A 20,915-nucleotide genomic window follows, 5' to 3' on the forward strand; every position below is an offset into this window, starting at 1 on the left:
TGGCTTTCTCGCATCGCATGCCTTGCAGTGCCTGGTGGGGTATGCGTAGAATAGTGGGGGCAACAGAGACACATGCAGTATTGATCACCTTGAGTTGATAGAAAGATTGTCCGAGAGAGGTTCATATTTAGTATCCTGCAATCATCAGTATCGGTGACTGGATATGTAGAACTAATTCCTCGAAACGACATGAAGTAATGGCGAACTAGGGTCGATGCTCAAGGCTCGCTCAAAAGTGGAAAGAATTTTCAATGCCGTCACTCTTTAACGAGAAGGGGGAGGAATGGACCCTGTACAGGGCTGAGGTCAGGTTATCTATCTGTCGAGCAAGAGCAGCCCAACCCCTACAAAATATGCCCCTCCTTCCGTTTCGTGCCTTGTTTCCACTTCCGAGTGGCATGTCCACAATCCCTATGAAGTCACACCAAATCCCCAAGATAGAAAGTCGTTTGTTGCGAGTTCGACTCCAGGACTTGTACCGTAGAGAGAGAAAATATACTTCTCAAATGGTCATCATCTTCAGCTCCTCGTAGTCAACTCAGCCTTCAATTGGACGGCATGTTGTGGCAAGAGGCTGACATAGTAGTTGGTGGCGTGCCAGTGGCCTGTGGTCTTTGCCTGCAAGTTGAGTTTCAACTGAGTTGCAGTTGCAGTCGCAGTCACGGTCACGGTCACAAATTGCACATGAGGGAATAGACCAGGTACGTGCCTTTGGCGACCTGTGGTTGCTGTGGGTGCAACTTGAAATCCAGGCTCAGGCTTTGCTAGGCGCCGAGTTGTAGGTGCAGATGCAGTTGCTGCGCATTGATGCACGAACAAGCTGAGGCTTGGTTATCTTATTGTTCCTCTATTGCAGCCTAAATGTGCCTGCTCCTACCTAACCTCTACCTAAATACGACCACTCCCTGCCTAAGGAGCCGTTGCCAGTGGGCACCTGCCAGTTGACCTGGTACTTCTCCCCAGGTAGCCTGACAGGCTAAGCAAGTACTAACTTAACTCCCTCCCACTTCCATTATCATCACCACCACCACGACCTGCACCAAAACACCGTGACCATCATATTCTTTTTCAAATAACTTTCACCCAGTAACATGTCTATTGGTGATGACACTCGACCATCATTGCCATTTCCATCTACTTGATTCTACACCTACTCTTACACTCGCTCCTCCTCTTCCATCACTTATTTTTTTTGGCCCAGCCTGAGTGAGAGACCTTTCTCCCGTTCCCCACATTGCACGTCAACAAATGCCAGTGCCACTCTTGTCCTGCCACCACCATCACTTCACTTCCTCACCACCACCGCCGGCCCCTCTTGGCCCATGACATTGCACATCTCTCCAATCCGTCGCCCTCACCCTCACCCGTTATCCTCAACGTTCTAATTTCTGCTTGGCCTCACATCCTCCACCACAATGGGTGACACCGATCAGGCCATTGCCGAGGTCTTTCGGAAAATCGAAAGAGAAAAGGCTCTTATCAATGCCGCCACTCACATGCGGCAGTCGACCAGCAATGCTGTTGTGCAGGCTCGCGTCGACAGCAACATTCGTGACGGACGTCGGAACATCACATATCTAGAAGACAAGCTCAATGAGTTACAACTGCGAAAACGCGGAGACACCAACGATGGTTCTGGTGCTCCTCCTGCCCCGCCTACTCATGGTCAAGGCTATCCTTCACCCGACCGCAATCAACGCATGTATCATCCGGGCAATGGTCCAACCCCACCTCCAAAAGACCAGCGAAATTATTTCGGCAACGACCGCGACGATTATGGCGGTCAAGGTCCAGCTGGCTATCCTCAACCCGGTGGTCCAGGAATGAACGCTCCTCGAGGAGGCTCCTACGACGATCGACCCTACAGTGCGCCCGCTCACAAGCCTCGTCCCAACTTCTCAAAACTAGGTATGATCTTTTGACATATTTCTTCACTTCTGGCCACTAGAACTGATCCGCTCCATAGACCTTATCAAATATGATACCCCATATTTGGGTCCCAAAATTCAACTCATGCTTTCACAGCTCGAATTCAAATTGTCCGTCGAAAAACAATACAAAGCCGGCATTGAGAAAATGGTCAGGTTATACCAAGACGAAGGAGACAGAAAAAGCAGATTGGACGCTGAAGGTCGCCGGATAGAAAGCAACCAAAAGGTTCAGCTCTTGAAACAAGCATTAAAAAGATATATGGATCTCCATGTTGATATTGAAACCGCGGATGGCGGAGACGGTATGCTTTGCTTTCCACTAATCAACCTGCTTACTCTACTGACAAATTGGCAGATGATAGTCTCAATGCGCCAAACATGCGCAAACCATTGACCGGTCATTTGGAAATGCGTATTCATGCTATCAAAGATGTCGACCACGCAGCCTCCTCACGCTTCTCAAGAGGCCCTGAAACTTTTGTCATCATGAAAGTTGAGGACAACATTCGTGCTAAAACTCGAGCCACTCGAACAGACAAGTGGACCGAGGAAGTCCACAATGTCGATATCGACAAGGCCAACGAGATTGAACTCACAGTTTATGACAAAGCCGGTGATAGGCCCACCCCTATAGGGTTTCTGTGGATCCGAATCTCAGACATTGCAGAAGAAATGCGACGGAAAAAGATTGAAAGCGAATTCCAGCAGAATGGTTGGGTGTCGGCTGACAAAATGGCCAACGGCGGCAGTCCTGGTAAACCAGGCTTTGACACGCCACAAGCGCCTTATATGCCTCCCGGAGACGGTGCTGGTGCCGGGTCTGCCGCAGGATTTGCCCAACATGGTGGAGCTGGTGGTGGTGTACAACCCGTCTTTATTGATTCTTGGTTTTCTCTCGAACCCGCAGGTCGGATTCATCTCACCATGAGTTTCCAGAAACAAACCGGTGCTCGACGACCATTTGATATTGGGCTCAATCGCCAAGGCGCTGTACGTCAAAAGAAAGAGGAAGTTCACGAGAAACAGGGGCACAAGTTCGTCAAACAACAATTCTACAACGTCATGCGGTGTGCACTTTGTGGCGATTTCCTCAAATATTCGGCTGGTATGCAATGTGCGGATTGCAAGTACACATGTCATACCAAATGTTACCCGAAAGTTGTTACGAAATGTATCAGCAAGGCGAACTACGAGACGGATCCAGACGAGGAGAAAATCAATCACCGAATTCCTCATCGCTTCGACAACTTTTCCAACATTGGTGCCAATTGGTGTTGCCATTGTGGTTACTTGCTACCTTTGGGAAGGCGCAATGCTAAGAAATGTACCGAATGTGGTCTTACTTGCCATGCCCACTGTCAGCACTTAGTTCCGGACTTTTGTGGTATGTCAATGATTGTTGCCAATGAGATTCTGGAAACTATCCAACGAACAAAGCATCATAACAAATCCTCCTCTGTCAGCTCCGGCACAGGATTGAGCTCGCGAACCCTTAGACCAAACTCCGGTCGACCAGGTCCTACTTCACCAACACAAAGCTTTGCTTCTGACACCACCACTTTGGCCCCACAACCATCAAATAACTCTTACGATCCTTATCCTGAAGGCACCAAACCGTCAACTGCCGCTATGAGCGCTGCAGCAACGATGTATAACCAGCCCCAACAGCCTCAGCCTCAACATCAGCAAAAGCCCCTTCAGCAAAAGGCTGTATCTGCTGCTGCGGTTCAAGCTGCCGCTGCAGCAACAGCTCGCCCCTCATCATCAAACTATAACCAAAGTTTCAATGATTATAGCCCTCAGAAACCACAACCACCACCCGATCGATATGCAAATGCTAGGCCTCCAGCGGTAGAACAGCAACCACCACATGCTTCTTATGATCCTCGAGCATATCAACAATACGATCGACAACCAGTTCAACAGCAGGCACCTCAACACCAAGCACCACAGCAAGCGATCGTTCAACAGCACCGACCACAGCCACAGCCCCAACCCAGTTATGCCCCAGGCCCGGTCAAAGCTCTACAAACAGCACAGCAACAAGTCACAAGTCCTCCGTCAGGGAGAGGCTCAGGACCTAGGATCGGGCTCGACCACTTTAATTTCTTGGCCGTTCTGGGTAAAGGTAATTTCGGAAAAGTCATGTTAGCGGAAGCCAAGAGTTCGAAAAAGCTGTATGCAATCAAAGTTCTCAAGAAGGAATTTATCATTGAGAACGATGAGGTGGAATCGACAAAATCCGAAAAACGCGTGTTTCTGATTGCCAATAAGGAGAGACATCCGTTCCTGTTGAACTTACATGCTTGTTTCCAGACAGAAACGAGAGTTTACTTCGTTATGGAGTATATATCAGGCGGCGATTTGATGTTGCACATTCAACGTGGACAGTTTGGTCTTAAACGGGCTCAGTTCTATGCTGCAGAGGTTTGCTTGGCTCTGAAGTATTTCCACGAGAATGGTGTCATTTATCGGGATCTCAAATTGGACAATATTCTGCTCACCCTGGATGGGCACATTGTCATTGGAGACTACGGTCTTTGCAAGGAAGACATGTGGTATGGGAAGACGACCTCTACCTTCTGTGGTACTCCAGAATTTATGGCACCCGAAATCCTTTTGGACAAGAAATACGGTCGAGCTGTTGATTGGTGGGCTTTTGGTGTTCTTATCTACCAAATGCTTCTACAACAATCACCTTTCAGAGGTGAAGACGAGGACGAAATCTACGACGCCATTCTTGCCGATGAACCCCTCTATCCAATCCACATGCCGCGAGACAGTGTTTCGATTCTACAGAAGTTGTTGACCAGAGAGCCTGAACTTCGTCTGGGTAGTGGGCCGGGGGATGCACAGGAAATCATGAGCCATGCGTTTTTCAAGGGTGTTAATTGGGATGACATTTACAACAAACGCATTCCCACACCTTTCAAACCTACAGTTAAGAACGAAAAGGACACAAGTAACTTCGACTCGGAATTCACGAGTGTGACTCCGGTTTTGACACCTGTGCAGAGTGGTAAGTGATTCACAACTCAATCTGAATGGGATTTACTAACGGGCCAACTCTAGTGCTATCACCGGCTCATCAAGAAGAATTCCGTGGATTTTCATATTCGGCAGATTTCATCTAGGAGAGGAATGAAGAGAAAGGATCACAAGCTGAGATTGTGGACGAACCCGACCCTGCCTCGGCTGTGGCACCGGATTCATCGGACACCAAGTCGGAAATTAAAGGAAAGGGCAAAGAAAGGGTTCCACAAGATCAAATTGAAATCAATGTTGTTGATATCCAAATTGTTCAACCAGACCCACTAGAAGTTGGTAAGGAAGACAGGGAACATCAGCAAATTCACGAATCAATACTCAGCAACTTCGAAGAGCCCAGCATTCAAAGTGGCCGTTCAAATGCTCTTGTCGATTGTCAGAACACCGAGCATAGTGGAGACTCATCCCTGGTTGATTAAGAATGAGGTATCCCTTCTTCAACGTTGGAATGTTAGGACGAATGCAGGCATGAGAAACGCAGATGAATGAGGTTGTCCCGAAAGCTCACGATTCTCATCATATACCCATGGACATGATTGATGCGAGGAAAGGGTACTGGCGGGATAAGTGTTGTATTTGAACGTGCCCGTGGCAGAGATACAAGCTCAATGATCCGTGAGATGGTCAACGAAAGCCATACTTTGTGAATCTGGATAGGTATGCAATCAAGGACATCAGTATGAGACTATGTCTTCTATGATATTGTATGCAATCATCGTGAATGCCAATCATGAGACCTCAAAGCCATCGAACGCGGAGGACAGCCAGATGTGTTCAATCAAAATTCTGAACGAATACTTACAAAAATAGCCGATGCCATTGATGGTGATCGTACGGTATTTATCGAGAGAGGAAAAACAATATCTACCGCAATACCACCATCATCTGAGATCGATCGATAGCAGCCAAATCAATTACATCGATATCAGGCTCTGGATTTCCTCAGACGGTGCGCCCATCAGCCCAGTCCCAGGACCCCAAAAGCATGACGAGAACAGAGACAGAGCCATGCCGTAGTTAGAAGATGCTTCTCTTTTACCCCGTAGGTAGGTAGGCGTGCGGTTGAAATTGGGTTTGATAACTGCTCGTGCGGTTCAGACGAAGCATGTAGACATGTATATCCTTTTATTGAGTCCTGAATGTTTTCAAGTGGCTGAGAAGAGGAGCAGGAGGAGTGAAAGAGACTAGAATGCTCCACTCTACACTACACTCTACATCCTATGTACATAGGTGCCAGTTTCCCGCTCCACGTTCTGGATGGACAGCTCTATAGATAAGACCCATCATTGTGGTAAGCACGGGACCACCGAATGGATACATCTGACGGTCTTCTTGTGCTGAAGTGTAATGTCCTGAACGTTTATGATACAAAGCTCGTCGTCGACGTCGATCGCTCATCTCGATCTAAATACCTCCTTTTTCTCGCTTCTCCCCCCCTTCTCGGACTTGGAGTGGGAGACGCTGGGTGAGTCACGAGTAGGGTAGGCACGAGATAGTCCAACGGGGAAGGTCTTTGGATGAGTTCCCTAGATAGGGCTATTGCGATCGATCTCCTTTACGATGTCTGCACGTGGAAAGAATCATCGTGGGACGTGTATTCATCCGTGCAGCAATTGGCTCTCGCTGCGATGATGTTGGTAAACTTTTAAGTAGCTGTTGATCTGGTCTGGTCTAACCAACGCCATCCAGTCCCCAATGTCAGTCATGCTGGGCCCCGTCAATCGAATCCGGTGCGACGCAGTACGGTGTTGGTTCATGTGGTTCCAGCATAGCAGTTGCTTCTACCCATAAATAACACGCTCCAGCTGATTCATGCACTTCCAGTCCAGTCCAGTCCAATTCAAGTCCGTCCCTTCCATTCCACACCGCTCCAGGTCAGGTAGATGTTTAGTCAACGTAGCCCGCGCAAGTTTGAGGTCAATACAATCGTTTCAGTCAGGCTCTCGTGATTCGTAGTCCAGCTCATTAGAGATCGCAAGTCGAGCGGGTGTCAATGTCCAGTTCAGTACATGTGGTGCCATCATATCTCCGCCATTCATCCTGCAACAAGAAGACGCGCTTCCGCCTACTTGCGTTTCGAACCTCCCTTGGCGCCTCCCTTCGCTCCTTTGCTGACTCTGCCTGACGTCGTGGCTGTGGTAGCTGACTTTGTCTTTGTATTTGAACTGACTAACTCGTCGAAGTCGCCACCACAATCTTTGAGTTTCTCCTCCAGGAGCTTGATTCTGGCATCCTGAGATTTGATGAGCTTATTGCTTTTGCCTTTTTCCGAACGTAGGGACGTTCTTTCTGTTCGCATGGTGTTGTAATCTGTCTTGAGAGTCTTGTAATCGGCTTTCAGATCCTTGATTTCGGCTTTGTGCTTGGCCTGGGTATCTTCAATTTCGGCTTTGAGAGCTGCGCTTTCGGCTTCATATTGGGATTTGACATTCAGAAGTACAGTTTTGAGAGCTGCATTTTCATCTTGCTGGTCCAGAAGATGTGGGTTAGTGATGGAAAAAAGACCTAATCAATGGAAAATTGTGATAGCGAGGCACTGATGGAAAGTGGGATCCTGGAGAAGGGGCCGAAGTGAGAGAAGGGAAGAGAAGTTGTATAGTTGGGTTCAGGCCGAAGAAACGCATGTTGGAATATCAGCAAACTCACCTGGTCCTGGAGCATTGACTTCAAGTTCTTGTCATTGTTGTTCACTGCTCTTGCCATTTCTAAAATGTTCTGAACATCTCTATGAGTATGGTTTAACTCCATTTGAGATGACTCAAGGCAAGCGTCGAGCTCGCTTTTGACAAGGGCCATTTTGTTCTGGTTGTTGGTGGTCGAGGCGGCGGTGACGGTGACGGTGAGAATTGTGTCTGAGCTTGACCTTGATGTTTGCCGAGTGGTCAAGAACGATGAAAGGTAATGGATCACGTATGTGAGAGATGGGAAGCGAGGAAATGATGGATGAGATGAAGATGAGGTTAGTTGATTGGAGTGGTAGTGGTGGGTGAATCAATAAAGCGATGTCACATAGGATATCATGTGAGATGGGCACAGCGATACCTGTCAGTATCAGAGTAAGGTTTCGGTGTGGATATTGAATAGGTAGTGACAAGTAAGACCTATCGAAGGTGAAGGAAGAACGCAAAAGTAGCAGACCATGAGGTAGTGGAAGGGCAAAGGAGTTCGAAGAAGATCGAAACACGACTGTTCGATCGAGGTAGGGTTATCAAGTTTGTGAGTCCCTCACAAGATGTGCCTGCATCTGAAAGGAGAATCACTACCCAGAGGAGCGCTATATTGTATCGCTCTCAATCTTCATCCTGCTCAGTATAATTCACTTTTCTTCGTGCGTTACGTCCACTAGAAGCACGAGTAGCGAGCCGTGGCTTCTTCGATTCCTCCACCTTAACGGGACGAATAGCTTCATCTCCATCAGTCAGATCAGGCATTGACAAGTCCTCATCATCCGAAATGACTGGATCCTCGTCATCATGGTCACTTGTACTTGGAGTCAGGACAGCCTTGACGTTGGGCTTAGATTTCGATTTCGGCGCACGAGCTGGTTTTGCCTTTGTCTTGGAAGACTTTGCTTTGTCATACACTGATTTTGTTGCCTCAAGATCAAGATTCGTACCAGCTGCTTCGCCTCCGCCGTTGGTACTTGTGCTCGCACTTGCAGAAGTATCGCGAGAAGCGGTACCGTTATTGGCTTCTTGAGTCGCCTGCCAGCTTGCCTTCTCTGCACGACGAGCTGCCGCACGTTCCGCTGTCGTTTTGGCTTTTTCCGGATCTCGTGGTTTGACTTCACGTTTCTTTGGTCGCAACCATTCCTCCATACCAGGTGGCCAGTATACTCGACCTTCAGGACCACCCATGCCTACCTCTTTCTCGGGGATGATGGCTGGGGGCAGGGGTTCCGGTTCGTCGCCAGAATCTTCCTCGTCCTGTTCTGTTTTGTTCTTCTTTTTGGCGGGAGTCTTCTTGGGCTTTTTTGGGGGCTTCCATGGCTTATTTTCATCATTTCGCACATGTGGTTGGATATCGTTGAATGTATCAAATCCGGGAAGCTTGAATGTTCGCATCAATTCAAATACAGCTTGCTCTTTATCTTTAGCCTCGATCATCAGATCCATGTCATCGGCACAAGGAGGTAGTGTTGCAACTCTGGGATTGTGTTTCCGTCTTTGTCGGCCTGTGATTGCTGGCGGAGTAGGTTCTGAATAATGCATTTTCTGTGTAATACCTTTCCTTGTCCAAGTCGCTCTGATGCGCGGATAGAGGTCCATAATATCCAATGTTCCTTCACGGATTTTATCTGCATCGAAAAGGATATTATGATGATGATAATCGAGAACAAGAGGAATGTTGAGCTCTTCGCAGACCGGTAACAAGTCGTGGACGGTATAGCAAACATCGTCGTTTTCGAGGACCAAACGGTTTTTGACTTTTTGGGGAAGATGGAGATAGCTTTCCTTGAATCGTGCAATTGTGGCAGCCTTATCACCAAAAACACCTCCCATGTGTAAGATCATGACTGCATCTCGATTTTGTTGTTCTGGAAGTTTCAATAAATCCAACAACTCACAATGGTAGTCTAGATCCCGGATTGCGGCCGTAATGACTTCTTTTCGAGGAGAGCCAAGTTGAGTGAACTGACCCGGATGTGTCGTCAATCGATGTCCTAACTCTGCTGCAACGGCGCCAGCCTTTGCAAGAACCTCCGAAGCAAAGGGAGCTAGAGTATACCCATATACATCATGCGATGCGAATGGGAACATCTCAGATGACAAGCGAAGAAACTTGATGCCGTATTTGTCATTCCAGCGTAGCATTTTGACTATATCTCGTGCATTTGCAATACCTAGGGCTTCGACGTAAGCTTGTCCCCTTGCAATATCGGCGGGTTGATCTTTATCAGGACGATTCTTGGTTGAATGTTCTGGTTGTGTTGGATCCCTAAGAGGATGCCGATGTTCGAGGATTGAAGCAATCCGACACGTTCGTGATGAGAAAACTGGAGGATTCGAGTAGCGTAGATAGGTATTTAGACATGCATATCCTAATCTGCCTTTCCATGGAAGGGGAAGATAGGCACTGTTGACTGGTGGTGGGCGAGACAAAGCTTCCTTGAGCTCTTCGGGATCGGCATCCCCTGGACCATCTTCTTCTGGGTCACCTCTCTCCCCTTCATCATCTCTGCCTTTCACAGTTCTTGTGGGCGAGCTGGATTTGACTGAATTGGAAATCTTTTCATTCGCAGCACTATTTCCTGGTGCTGCTTGCGCGCCCTTCCTCCTTTTCTGCGAGCTTCCAGCTACTGCCAGCTCTGCATCGGGTGAGGCTCGGAGTGCGCCAGGAGCATCTTGAATTTTGGGGTTTGTATCAGGATTCGTATCGATGTTTGCAGGGGCAACCATTGATGCTTGCCTTGAGCTCATTCGCCGACCTGGAGTGGGGGCCATCATGTTGGATGCAGTCGAAACAAGATTAATGGGTAGATCTGCTGGAGTGCCAACAGAATTCGCAACTCCAGTTGAACTCGGTCTCTTGCGTTTAGCCATGATGGAAAGGGGATCAGTGTGCAGGTTTCGCCACACCCGTGTTTCCCAGGGAGCGACTCTGTGATACAAGAGAGTATGGGACACAGGGACGAGGCTTCTCAATGAGTGATGTTGAGCATATCCAAGCAGTCTCGATCGAAGGCGCAGATGAACCATGCGAGGCTATGAGTTAATCACAATCTCCAACACGCACCTACATAGATATTCAGAGCCGAGAAGGCTTGACGACAACTGGCCATGGCTTTTTGGTGACAGAATTTCTCTCTTGCCATCTACGTCACCACATATTTATGCCAAGAATGCAAGCACGACGCGAGCGCGTCACGACTTTTGACGTGGACATATCTCCAAAAGTAAGGATCATGTTGGATTTCGTGAAACACAACCCAAACCAGAGCGGAATCAAAGAACATATGAAGAGTTAGGAGGCCATCCTTCGCTCAAAGTAAGTCAGAATCCCTCGGAATTCGGTGCGTGATAAATGATAGTAAGTCGCGTGCAATCTCGGTTTGGATTTCTCCAATCTGAGATCGAAGCTGATATCCGTAATCGGTACGGATATGTGTTGTCAATCGGGGTGGGCTCGGTAGGCTCGATTTGCCCCTCAAATTGACCCATGTCTGTCTAGCCACTGGCAGTCCGCAACTCCTCTTCTTCATTTTATAATTGACCACCTAGGGACAGTGTACTCGAACACCCACTACTTTTGACCGACTGCTGCTCATCTGAACGTCCGAAATCTGTCTTGAGCTGTGTGGCAAAAGGCTGTCTCCAAGAACTGGTGGCACATTCAATTGAAGCTCCCTGGAAGAGCTAGATCTGGACAACCGCCCGCATAAATGAGCTTAATTCGCTCAAGAGCTGTTGCAAGCCTTTCCCCGCTTGTTCCTCGGATATTGGTGTTTTCTTGCACGAGGAACTCGTTGCTAAGTATAGTCTTCATGTTCAGGTCGAACATTTGATAAAATGCCGGTGTTCGAGCGTATGCGGAGAAAGCTCTCACGCACCAAGAGTGTATCGGCAAATGTTGACATTGACAATGATGCCGATGTGCTTCGACCTTGGCCTAGCAAAGCCTTGTCACTGACTCCATCCGACGAAGAGTTAGTGTCCAGACTAACTATCACTGAAGACTCTCAATCACCCAAGTCCGATCCACCACCACCAGTACCTTCCATAGCAACGGGCCTCTCCGAACGGACGATCATCAACGATGTCGATAGTGGCTTTCTCTCTTTACCTACAGAATTACTTATGGTTCTTCGGCCTTATTTGGCTCTCGCTAGCGAAGTCGCGCTCCGCCACTCGTGTTCAAGGTTTTTCCATTTGTACACCACACAGTCATTTCTTCTGACTGGCAAAGAGCTCTTTGGTTTTCTTTGCATGACTGAGAGAGATCAAGATTCTACCAAACTGGAGAAGCTTGTCTGTGGAAATTGCCAGGAACTCCATCATCGTTCCACCTTTCCGGCAGCGGAGATCAAACAACCGCCAGATTCTCGGGACTGTCGACAAATATGGCTTTGCGCGCATCGTTATTTGGGATATCAAAAGTGTGTACGCATGCTCAAAGCTGGCGTCGAATCACCTTTTCGTGTCGAAAATTTGTTGTCTTGCTCACGATGCAGGAACTCAATACGAAACAGATCAGTAGCGGATAGGCCGGAAAAGGGGACCTCTGTGACTGACTTGGAGAATCCAAAATCAGAGTCCTTATTAATATCCAAAATCGGCATTCTTCAGGCTCCTTCGCCTCTCTACAATGTTCGGACAAGCGGAGGCAGTGGTATGTACAAGGAGGTCTTTCAAGCCAGATCAGTCTCCACTGCGTTGCAAGCTGTCAATTTTCGCATTTGCCCGCATCTTCAACTGGGTGATCCATACATCTTAAGCAAGTTTTGTAGGGCTTGCATTAATACTCAACGTTTACCACCAGGAGTGAAGGGTCCGCCTTGTATAAATGAAAGGGACGGTAAATTTCGCCCGAAATGCAAGGGGACTTGCTTTACTCGTGGTTGCAAGACACAATTCATGTTTCAATCAAGGGAAAGTTTATTTCCAGACGCTTCAGGACGCCACCAAGTTTGGTTGATCATTGCGGTTTATCGCTGGCTTGGTCCACTGTTGACTGATACTCGGGATTCGGCTTGGAATAGTCACGCGGTCGACCACAACGAACGTAAGGAAATGCGCAGCAGATGGGAAGACTGGGAACGCGCAAGCAGGTCACAACGTGAATGTATGCCGAATTGGAGCATATGCCTACTCCATCCAGAAGACTCTAACCTCCGTTGAAGATGGGGCGATTTCTTCTGGTGGCTGGTTGCGGTGCCAACACCCTGTGCACGGTTCTGGTCTAGCTCGTGTCATTCTCAACAGTGGCCACCCAGTGCAAGATGAATTCTTATGGCCACATTCAGTGATGGCACTCCTCGACTAACCAGACCACCACCTCTCTGGATCGGTGATGGCTCTCCAATTCTCGACAACTCTGAAGCATATAGAATACGCCGAAGGTGGAGTCCTGAATCGTCGCCATATAATGGTTGTTTTTCATTGAAACGTGGCAGCAACAATCTGTGCACGGTCAGGTCTCGCTCAGACCACGTGCTCCGTGTTGGCCTGCCAGTGCCTCACACACCTTACCGACGTCCCACCAAGTCTTCGAACTTCTTCACATGATCGATAGTCAATCAGCATGCAACACGCAGCCCGCAGTGGAAGCAAGGACGGCGATCATCCGTTGTTACTGTCCACTCGAGACCCTTCAGTGACCTGCCTTGCGAGCCGAAGGTGGGGAAGCTCAATCACTTACGAACTCCTCATCGCGATAATGCACGAGCGAGCCTCGTCATAAGCTTTCGTGGCTGTTGTTGAAGCCCCTGTCACCTAGGCAAAAGCTGGCTTGACGTAAAACTGAGGAAATTCACCGAGTGGCTTGAAGCCGAGATTTTTGACTGAAGATGGTCTCCAGAGGCTGAAGATGGTCCAGGAATATCCGCATTGGGACTAGCGGCGATCGTGCTTCGGCAACGAATTCTCCGAGTGGAGATTGCACTCCACTCTGGGCTTTGGCCTCTATACGAACCTAATGACTACACCACCACCACCTTCAGCCTCTCCCAAAACTTTGTATCCAGATCAACAAGGTGAACGAGCTCCTCTTGACACCCAACCTGCCACAGCAAGGTTTTTGTTGGCAGGAACATGTTTCTCGGGGGCTACATACTAGCAATGGCTCTTCACAACGATAAACATTGAAAAGGAATAGTGAACCCTCCACTGGACCGCAGTCCTCCTGATACCAGGAATCCACATCATATAATTACTCAACAAGCTACACTAAGCGGTTTGCCTGGGTTTGTGTTTGTTGATATCTTGGAAATATAAACTTGGCACATCACTACCATTTGCCGCTATCATCCTCACTGCATTTCACCCTCAATTCTCCTCCACACACAGACAAACTCGCTTCTTCCTTATACAGTAGTATCATACCCAAGGTTGATGCTCACTGATTCTCCATACCCGTCCCCCTGTACTTACCTAAGCATCAACGTTGATATCGTTTTCCCCGTGACAAATTATCACGATGATGCAATACTCCCTCCGTACCCTCATCACCTATTCTCTCCTCACATGCCTGCCCATCTGCACTCAAGCCCATATGCAGATGAGCTCGCCATATCCGCTCCGCAGCCCTCTTGATCCTGATCTCTCATATCTGTCGAAAGATTACGACATGACATCCCCCCTCTTCGCTGATGGTTCTAACTTTCCTTGCAAGCAATATCAACACGACGATGCCTCATACGTGGTCAAAGCAACTTATGCCGCAGGAGCTACCTATTCGATGTCCATTTCTGGAACGGCCAGTCACCACGGAGGATCTTGTCAGCTATCTCTCTCATACGACAACGGGTTAACCTTCAAAGTCATCAAATCCATGATCGGTGGCTGCCCTCTCCAATCCAGCTACGCCTTCACCATTCCGAGCAATGCACCAGCTTCGAGCACAGTTCTCTTCTCTTGGTCCTGGTTCAACGTCGTGGGCAATAGAGAGATGTATCAAAATTGTGCGAGAGTGAAGATTGTCGCTGGACCGAACCAGCGAATGATTCGTCGTTCAAACGATCGCTCCAAACGACAGTCTACACCCCTGCAGGATTTGCCTGATATGTTTGTCGCCAACGTCGGACGAGGCTGTGTGACCAAGGAGAACTATGCATACGTCTTTCCCAATCCTGGTTCAGATGTTGTCTATGGTCAGGATACGGTCCCTCTGGAATCTGGCCAAGGTCTTGTGTGCGACGGCTCTACGGTGACTACGGCGGCTACTACAACTGGATTTTCTGGCCCAACGACGACAAGCATTCCGACATTCACACCACCTTTCCCTTTCAGCAACTCATCGACAACAGCTGGACCTACGAACTCAACTACGACAACTGGATCCTCGGAAACAAATGGCACAATACTAACACTAACCGGTAGCATCACTGACCTTTTCACTACTACGACTCCCATGTTCATCACGACGACCTCAGCATCATTCCCAACCCTCCCAGCAACCACCACCCCTCTCACCATTGCTACCTCCACCCTCACCACAACCTCAGCATCCCTCCCAACAACCCCAACGACATTCACAACCATAATCTCCTCGCTGACCACCACACCCACCACCTCACCGACATCAACAGCCCTCCCCCTGCCCTGCACTCCTGGCACGTTCGCCTGCAACAGCCCCAGCACATTCAGTCAATGCGTATCTACATCCGCTTCCTCGACGATATTCGTCTACATGGGCTCCGTGGCGGCTGGCATGCAGTGCGTGAACGGACAATTCACGCGCCAGAACGACGGGCCGTGCACGCCATCTGGAAACATCTTCTGCAACGGTCTCTCTGCTTTCTACATGTGTGACCAGGGCGGTCTCATTCCTATGGGCTCTGTTGCTGCCGGCACGGAGTGTCTCAATGGAGAGATTGTTCCGGCCGGCACAAGTACTGGTGGTGTCCTATTTGCTTAGAGTTACTGGTGGTGACACGATTTGGGTTGAGATGTTTTCTTATTTCTGCTTGATTTGCTGTATTGCAAAACCAGATTGTCTTAGTATTGCTTTTTGCATTGGGTCACGGGGACGAGTCTGTTCGGGGAAAAGCATGTCATCTGTACTTTACTGCACTGTATTTTTATTTGTATCAATTATCAAGGTGGGGAAGGGGGAATCATTCAAAATAGACTGGATGGGACAACAGCACAACGGAGGTTATTTGGACCGACCATAGACGACATCGAAACGACATTACTGACCAAAAGCATGGAAACACGACTGAGAAGGATTGAAACGCCGACACGACGCAACGCGACACACCCACATCATCACGAAACGCAACGACGACTACCACGACAAAACGCGGTTCGACAAAAGTTCAGACCAGGAATAATATTGCATCGAGGGACGAGACGAGCATTGAAGGGGCAGGCAACGGAAAAGGCATGTAAAAATTAATGGAACCTTGGGGTGGGAGAAGCATGGGTAGGAGGGAGGACATTTGGGGGTGGAGTTCTGGATTGATTGGCTTTCAAGCAGAGATAGACAAGTCATATTGAGAAATGAATCTTTTACTCAAGCCTTCTCCCTTGCCTACATTCGATCGTCGTTTTATTTTATGTTTCATATTCAGCAACAAGAGGAGATTTGCAAAATACCTCACATGTCAACAATGTCGAAGTTCGGACGAGGCTTAACCTCGGCCCGCGCGGCGGAATAGCCCTTATTGGCTACCTACCGACAACGTAGGATGAGATTAGAAGGTGACCTGAGTCAGTGTGAAGGGGAAGAGGCTGGGCATATACTAATCACCTAGATTCTAATTCTATCACCACATATTGCTGCCTCTACTCTGTTTTATATTGTATGCTGCACATGATCGAAAGACTCAGCGTCTAACTCAGTTGTACGTGCCTACAAGGTTACCAAGTTAGCAGCAGTCTTGCCAAAGCTAGCATAACACTTTCTGGGAAACTCCAAGACCTTTTGACAGTTCGGATCTCAAGGTACTTCAAAAGTCATAAGCTCACAATGGCTGCAAAAACATACAACAACTTCACCGTGTCAAGGCCACAGGAATGGATAGCACACGTCGAGATCAATCGGCCGGAGAAGCTGAATGCATTTACGGAGGAGTAAGTCAACCCCTTTCCTCTTCCATTCATCTGTTCCTGTCTTTCGTGGCTCCAAGTATTAATCGCATAACCTCACACAATAGAATGTGGACAACGCTACCAACCGTGTTCGACGATCTATCAGAAGACCCGACAGTGCGAGCAATAGTCTTCTCGGGCGCCGGAGAAAAGGCATTTTCAGCAGGGCTGGACCTGGCCGCCGCCTCGGTTCCGGGTTCTTTCTTCAACCCTGAGCCAGAGGATGTCGCCGACGCAGCGAGGTTCGCAGCGAGGGTCAGGAGATTCGCTTATAAGTTCCAGGACTGCGTGTCCAGCATCGAGCGTTGTGAGAAACGTAAGTTTATTAAGTTCTGCCCGCCCCCTGGTCCGTTGCTGCCCTGGCAGACCATCTCCTTATCTCGTCGACTTACTTACTCGAGTATGATTCATCCCGCAGCTGTGATCTGTGTCCTGCACGGCGTATCCATCGGGATGGCGATCGACATCTCGGTGTGCGCGGACCTGCGAATCTGCACGTCGGACGTGTCGTTCAGCGTCAAGGAGGTCGACGTCGGCATCGCCAGCGACGTCAGCACACTGACGCGGCTGCCCAAGGTCGTCGGCTCCTACGCCTGGGTCAAGGACGTGTGCCTGACGGCGCGCACGTTCGGCGCCGAGGAAGCTCTTCGCGTCGGCTTCGTGAACAGCATCTTTCCAAGCAAAGCCACAGCCGTGCAAGAGGCGATGCGTGTCGCAGGCGTCATGGCGAGTAAATCCCCCGTCGCGATACAGGCGATCAAGGAATTCCTCGACTGGAGTCGAGACCACGATGTTGCTACAGGTAAGCTCTCGATCTGTCCATTTATGAGGGATCGTTAGCCCTGACTTTTACTTTGTTATCAGGTCTCAAGTACACTGCAGTCTACAACGCCGCGGCCGTCAACACCAAAGACGTCCCTACAGCGATGGCGGCACTACGAGCGCGAAAAGTACCTAGGTTCGAAAAACTGTAGTCCTCGGATCGTGATCCAAGTTTTGGTGTCCTTGAAGTCGCCCACTGGCAGTGAATGACACATCGACCTCTAACCCTAACCCGACGTATCTACTCTGCTACTTAAAGCATAGGACCCTTGAACTGGGATGGCAGAAGAACCCAAAATACCACCCAGGTAGCTCGCTGGCCAATGGGGTGTCGAGCCCTAACCCTAACTGACCACATTTGCTGTGCGATCAAAAAGATGGAGGAACGTTGGATTAGGACAGCTCAAATCCCCGAAAAGGGGTGCTACCCACCGACGGAACTCCATCGGCCAATCACATATCGACTTCTAACCCTAACCGATAATTTTGCTGGGTCACGCAATGGGACTGGGAATGCTGGATTGGGAGGATGATTCTTCCCACTTGGGAGCGATGTTCGACGCACGCTTCTCTGGTGCCATGAGAAGACAAGAGCCAGAAGCGAAGGCAAAGGAAATCATCGTAAATCACCTAGGTACCTACTACATAGCATCGCGAGATTTACGTTTATAAACTACCAAGAGTGTATTTCTCAGGACATTTAAACAAATGGGGAACAAAATACTCGCCAAAATTGCGACACGAGGCTCACCATTTGAACCGCTATAATAACTCCGCACGAGCATAAATCTCAGATGTCGACACCAGACATCATCGTATCATAACTTCGTCTCCCTCGCTCGGTCTAGGGAGATCAGCCCGGAGTCCACCTGGACGGTATAAGTTACAGGGAAATCCTTCGCCCAGGCGTAGAGGGCAGCATTACTCCGGCCCTTGATGTGATCAAACACCGCATCACCATCGGGACCCGCTCCTCCTTCTCTGCCAGTATCACCACCACTCAAACCCGCCAAACCGTCAACTAGCAACCGTAAGCCATCAACCTGGCGGAACATGCGCGCCGAGAGCGTCCCCCAAACACTCCACACCAGCGCAGAGGTGATGAGGGCCGCGAAGAAGATGCATCCGATGCCCACGAACAAGATCAGCGGCACGTACGTCATGCGGTAGTGCAGGGTCTGGGCGGTGGTGACGACGGAATAAGCTGCTTCGGCGGGCGTGGCGCGCGTGGTGTTCTGCGTGGCGACTTCGTAGGCTAATCGTTCAGTCTCTGCGGACGCGTAGAGGAAATTGAGTGCCAGGGTTTCGAAGGATGTTGTGGTGATGTTCGGATTGGACGCTGCGGCGCTGCAGTTGACGGTTGTTGTTGTGTCCGATGCAGTTTGTTGGCCGGTCAGCGTGTAGTCGATGCAGGGGTCGGCGGAGCGGGCGAGCGCTGGGGCAAGACCCGGGAGTGTTACGTCGGGCGCTTGGTAGTTGAGACTTAGTTGGAGTTGTTGCATGCGGAGGTTCTTTTGGGGTGTTTTCTCGGGGGAGACAGAGAGGGAGGTTATGTTTTTGGTCCATTCGTTAGTCGTTGAGGATCGGACCAGGTCCAGGGTTGCCTCTTGACGGGAGATGGCGCATGAAATTGCCCAAACGGACATTATTTCTTTGGTTGAGTTGAAGCCCGAGGTGGACATATTGAATGCTTTCGGGGTGATTGTGCCGTAAGGTGAGTTGTAGCGCTGGTCGCTGAGGTTGAAGCTCGTGGCGAAGGAGAGGACGACGTTCGACCCATCGAAGGGGAACAGCATGAACGCATATTCCTCGTTGAAGGCGTTCTGCATCGTTGATATGGAGCCAGGGTAGTTGCCCATGACCAGGTCCTTTGTTCCTCTCGTCATGGTGAATTGTACCGATTTGGATCCCATCTGTAGCACCGTGAATGTATCTGGTACAAATGGTTCACAAGCGATGGTCCAGCGAGAACCCGGGAGTTTGTGAAGAGCAGAAACGTTTTGTGGCATCTCCAATGAGGCGGTAGTTACATTGTCCATGATGTAAGCCTGATCCTCGGTTAGTAGGGAGCGGGCATCAAAGATGCTCAACCCGGTCATGAGACCATTGAATTGATTGGCGAAAGATGACCTTTGTTGCGTGTTGAATCCCCAGGTCCCAACGAATGATTGGGACACTAAACTGTTTGGTACAGCCAACTGTGAGTCACTAAGCAGTCGAAGATTGGCGGAACCTCCCAGCGTGTCTTCAGTGTATGCCTCGTAGGCAATGACATTTCCTAGGGCTGATTTAGCGATGGCTGACACAATGACGAGCAAGCCCAGGGAAAGGAGTCTCTTGGTTCGAGGGGCCAACAAGGTTGAGAGTTTGAGAACATCATATGAACCTCCGGTAGTACTGCTGACCTCCACGAGGCACGAGAGCGGGACTGCGTCATTCCCCGTTTGTTTCTCATTGATGACTGCGACACGAGCACAAGAAAACCAGATGAAGTTGAATGCGCCTAATATCAGCGGTGCGAAAAGAGCACTGCAGACGAGATCGATTGCTTTTGCTTGGGGTTGAGTGAGGCGACCACCGATCTTGTCACTATGAATGGCGGACCAGTCAATGCTTTTCCAACGACCATTGCTCACACCGAGCCATATTGCCAAAGCAATTATTGGGATGAAACCAGAGAGCGCCGTCGCTGAGTAATAGAAGGTTGCATCTTTGGACAGTACTCTCCAGTGTCCTGGGTTATTGTAAAAGACACCATCGTCGAAAGTGTTTGTGGAAGACTGATGTTTTGGTTTCTCGTCTTTGATGTTAGAGGAAGTACTCATTAACGTGGAGATATGTCTCAAAGGAAGAATATCTTCGTGGGATGCTGTCATGGGACCCTCTTGGATTCGCGAGCGACGGGAAGGATTCTTTGTGGGGAATCCATTTGACACAGGCATATCGTAGCCTTGTATGGGGTCCTGCCGGTGCAGTATTGAGTGCTGAATACTATTTTGTTAACACCTTGAGGAATCCTTCTTAGGACTGAGGGAGTTGTAGCTGATCGCAGGCTGCATCATTTGGCAGTTAAGTATGCTTACAAAAGATTTCGTACAAGGCCGCGTTCGACTTCTGGAGGTCATACCACAGTATATGAAGCAGTGAGTTGAGGCTCCGCCCCTTTAGGCGAGCCATCAAGACGATCTCACCAATCAGGCCGTCTGAAACTGATCACCGACACAGCTCAGGAGACTTTTGCATGGTTTAAGCCTCATAGTCGGTTCCAGAAGTCAGCCGGATTAGCCTCCAACGGTACAAACTTGTGGGGGGTTTTCTAGGTCCCGATGTTTTATTTTAGATCTTGGTGACTTGCATTGCT

General features: G+C 49.2%; 5 protein-coding genes across 5 annotated transcripts; 2 read left to right on the top strand and 3 right to left on the bottom strand.

Annotated features, from left to right (window-relative positions):
- Nucleotides 1–7,044: 7,044 nt before the first annotated feature.
- Nucleotides 7,045–7,682, bottom strand: LTR84_005331 (uncharacterized protein; the record flags this gene model as incomplete). The annotated part of the gene is made up of 2 exons (XM_064848901.1): nt 7,045–7,446; nt 7,626–7,682. The coding sequence occupies 2 exons, from the start codon at nt 7,680–7,682 to the stop codon at nt 7,045–7,047; spliced, it is 459 nt and encodes a 152-aa protein (XP_064704115.1).
- A 587-nt stretch (nt 7,683–8,269) lies between these two features.
- On the bottom strand, nt 8,270–10,522 carry MUS18 (UV-damage endonuclease; the record flags this gene model as incomplete). Its single annotated transcript, XM_064848902.1, has 1 exon — nt 8,270–10,522. One exon carries the CDS (start codon nt 10,520–10,522, stop codon nt 8,270–8,272), a length of 2,253 nt encoding a protein of 750 aa, XP_064704116.1.
- Nucleotides 10,523–14,189: 3,667 nt separating this feature from the next.
- Nucleotides 14,190–15,554, top strand: LTR84_005333 (uncharacterized protein; the record flags this gene model as incomplete). Its single annotated transcript, XM_064848903.1, has 1 exon — nt 14,190–15,554. One exon carries the CDS (start codon nt 14,190–14,192, stop codon nt 15,552–15,554), a length of 1,365 nt encoding a protein of 454 aa, XP_064704117.1.
- Nucleotides 15,555–16,610: 1,056 nt separating this feature from the next.
- On the top strand, nt 16,611–17,706 carry LTR84_005334 (uncharacterized protein; the record flags this gene model as incomplete). The annotated part of the gene is made up of 4 exons (XM_064848904.1): nt 16,611–16,714; nt 16,798–17,048; nt 17,151–17,534; nt 17,597–17,706. 4 exons carry the CDS (start codon nt 16,611–16,613, stop codon nt 17,704–17,706), a joined length of 849 nt encoding a protein of 282 aa, XP_064704118.1.
- Nucleotides 17,707–18,372: 666 nt separating this feature from the next.
- LTR84_005335 (uncharacterized protein) lies at nt 18,373–20,496 on the bottom strand (the record flags this gene model as incomplete). Its single annotated transcript, XM_064848905.1, has 1 exon — nt 18,373–20,496. One exon carries the CDS (start codon nt 20,494–20,496, stop codon nt 18,373–18,375), a length of 2,124 nt encoding a protein of 707 aa, XP_064704119.1.
- Nucleotides 20,497–20,915: the final 419 nt, after the last annotated feature.

The sequence above is a fragment of the Exophiala bonariae genome (assembly GCF_035927105.1).
Source record: "Exophiala bonariae strain CCFEE 5792 chromosome Unknown scaffold_20, whole genome shotgun sequence".
In the NCBI taxonomy this organism is placed as follows: domain Eukaryota; kingdom Fungi; phylum Ascomycota; class Eurotiomycetes; order Chaetothyriales; family Herpotrichiellaceae; genus Exophiala; species Exophiala bonariae.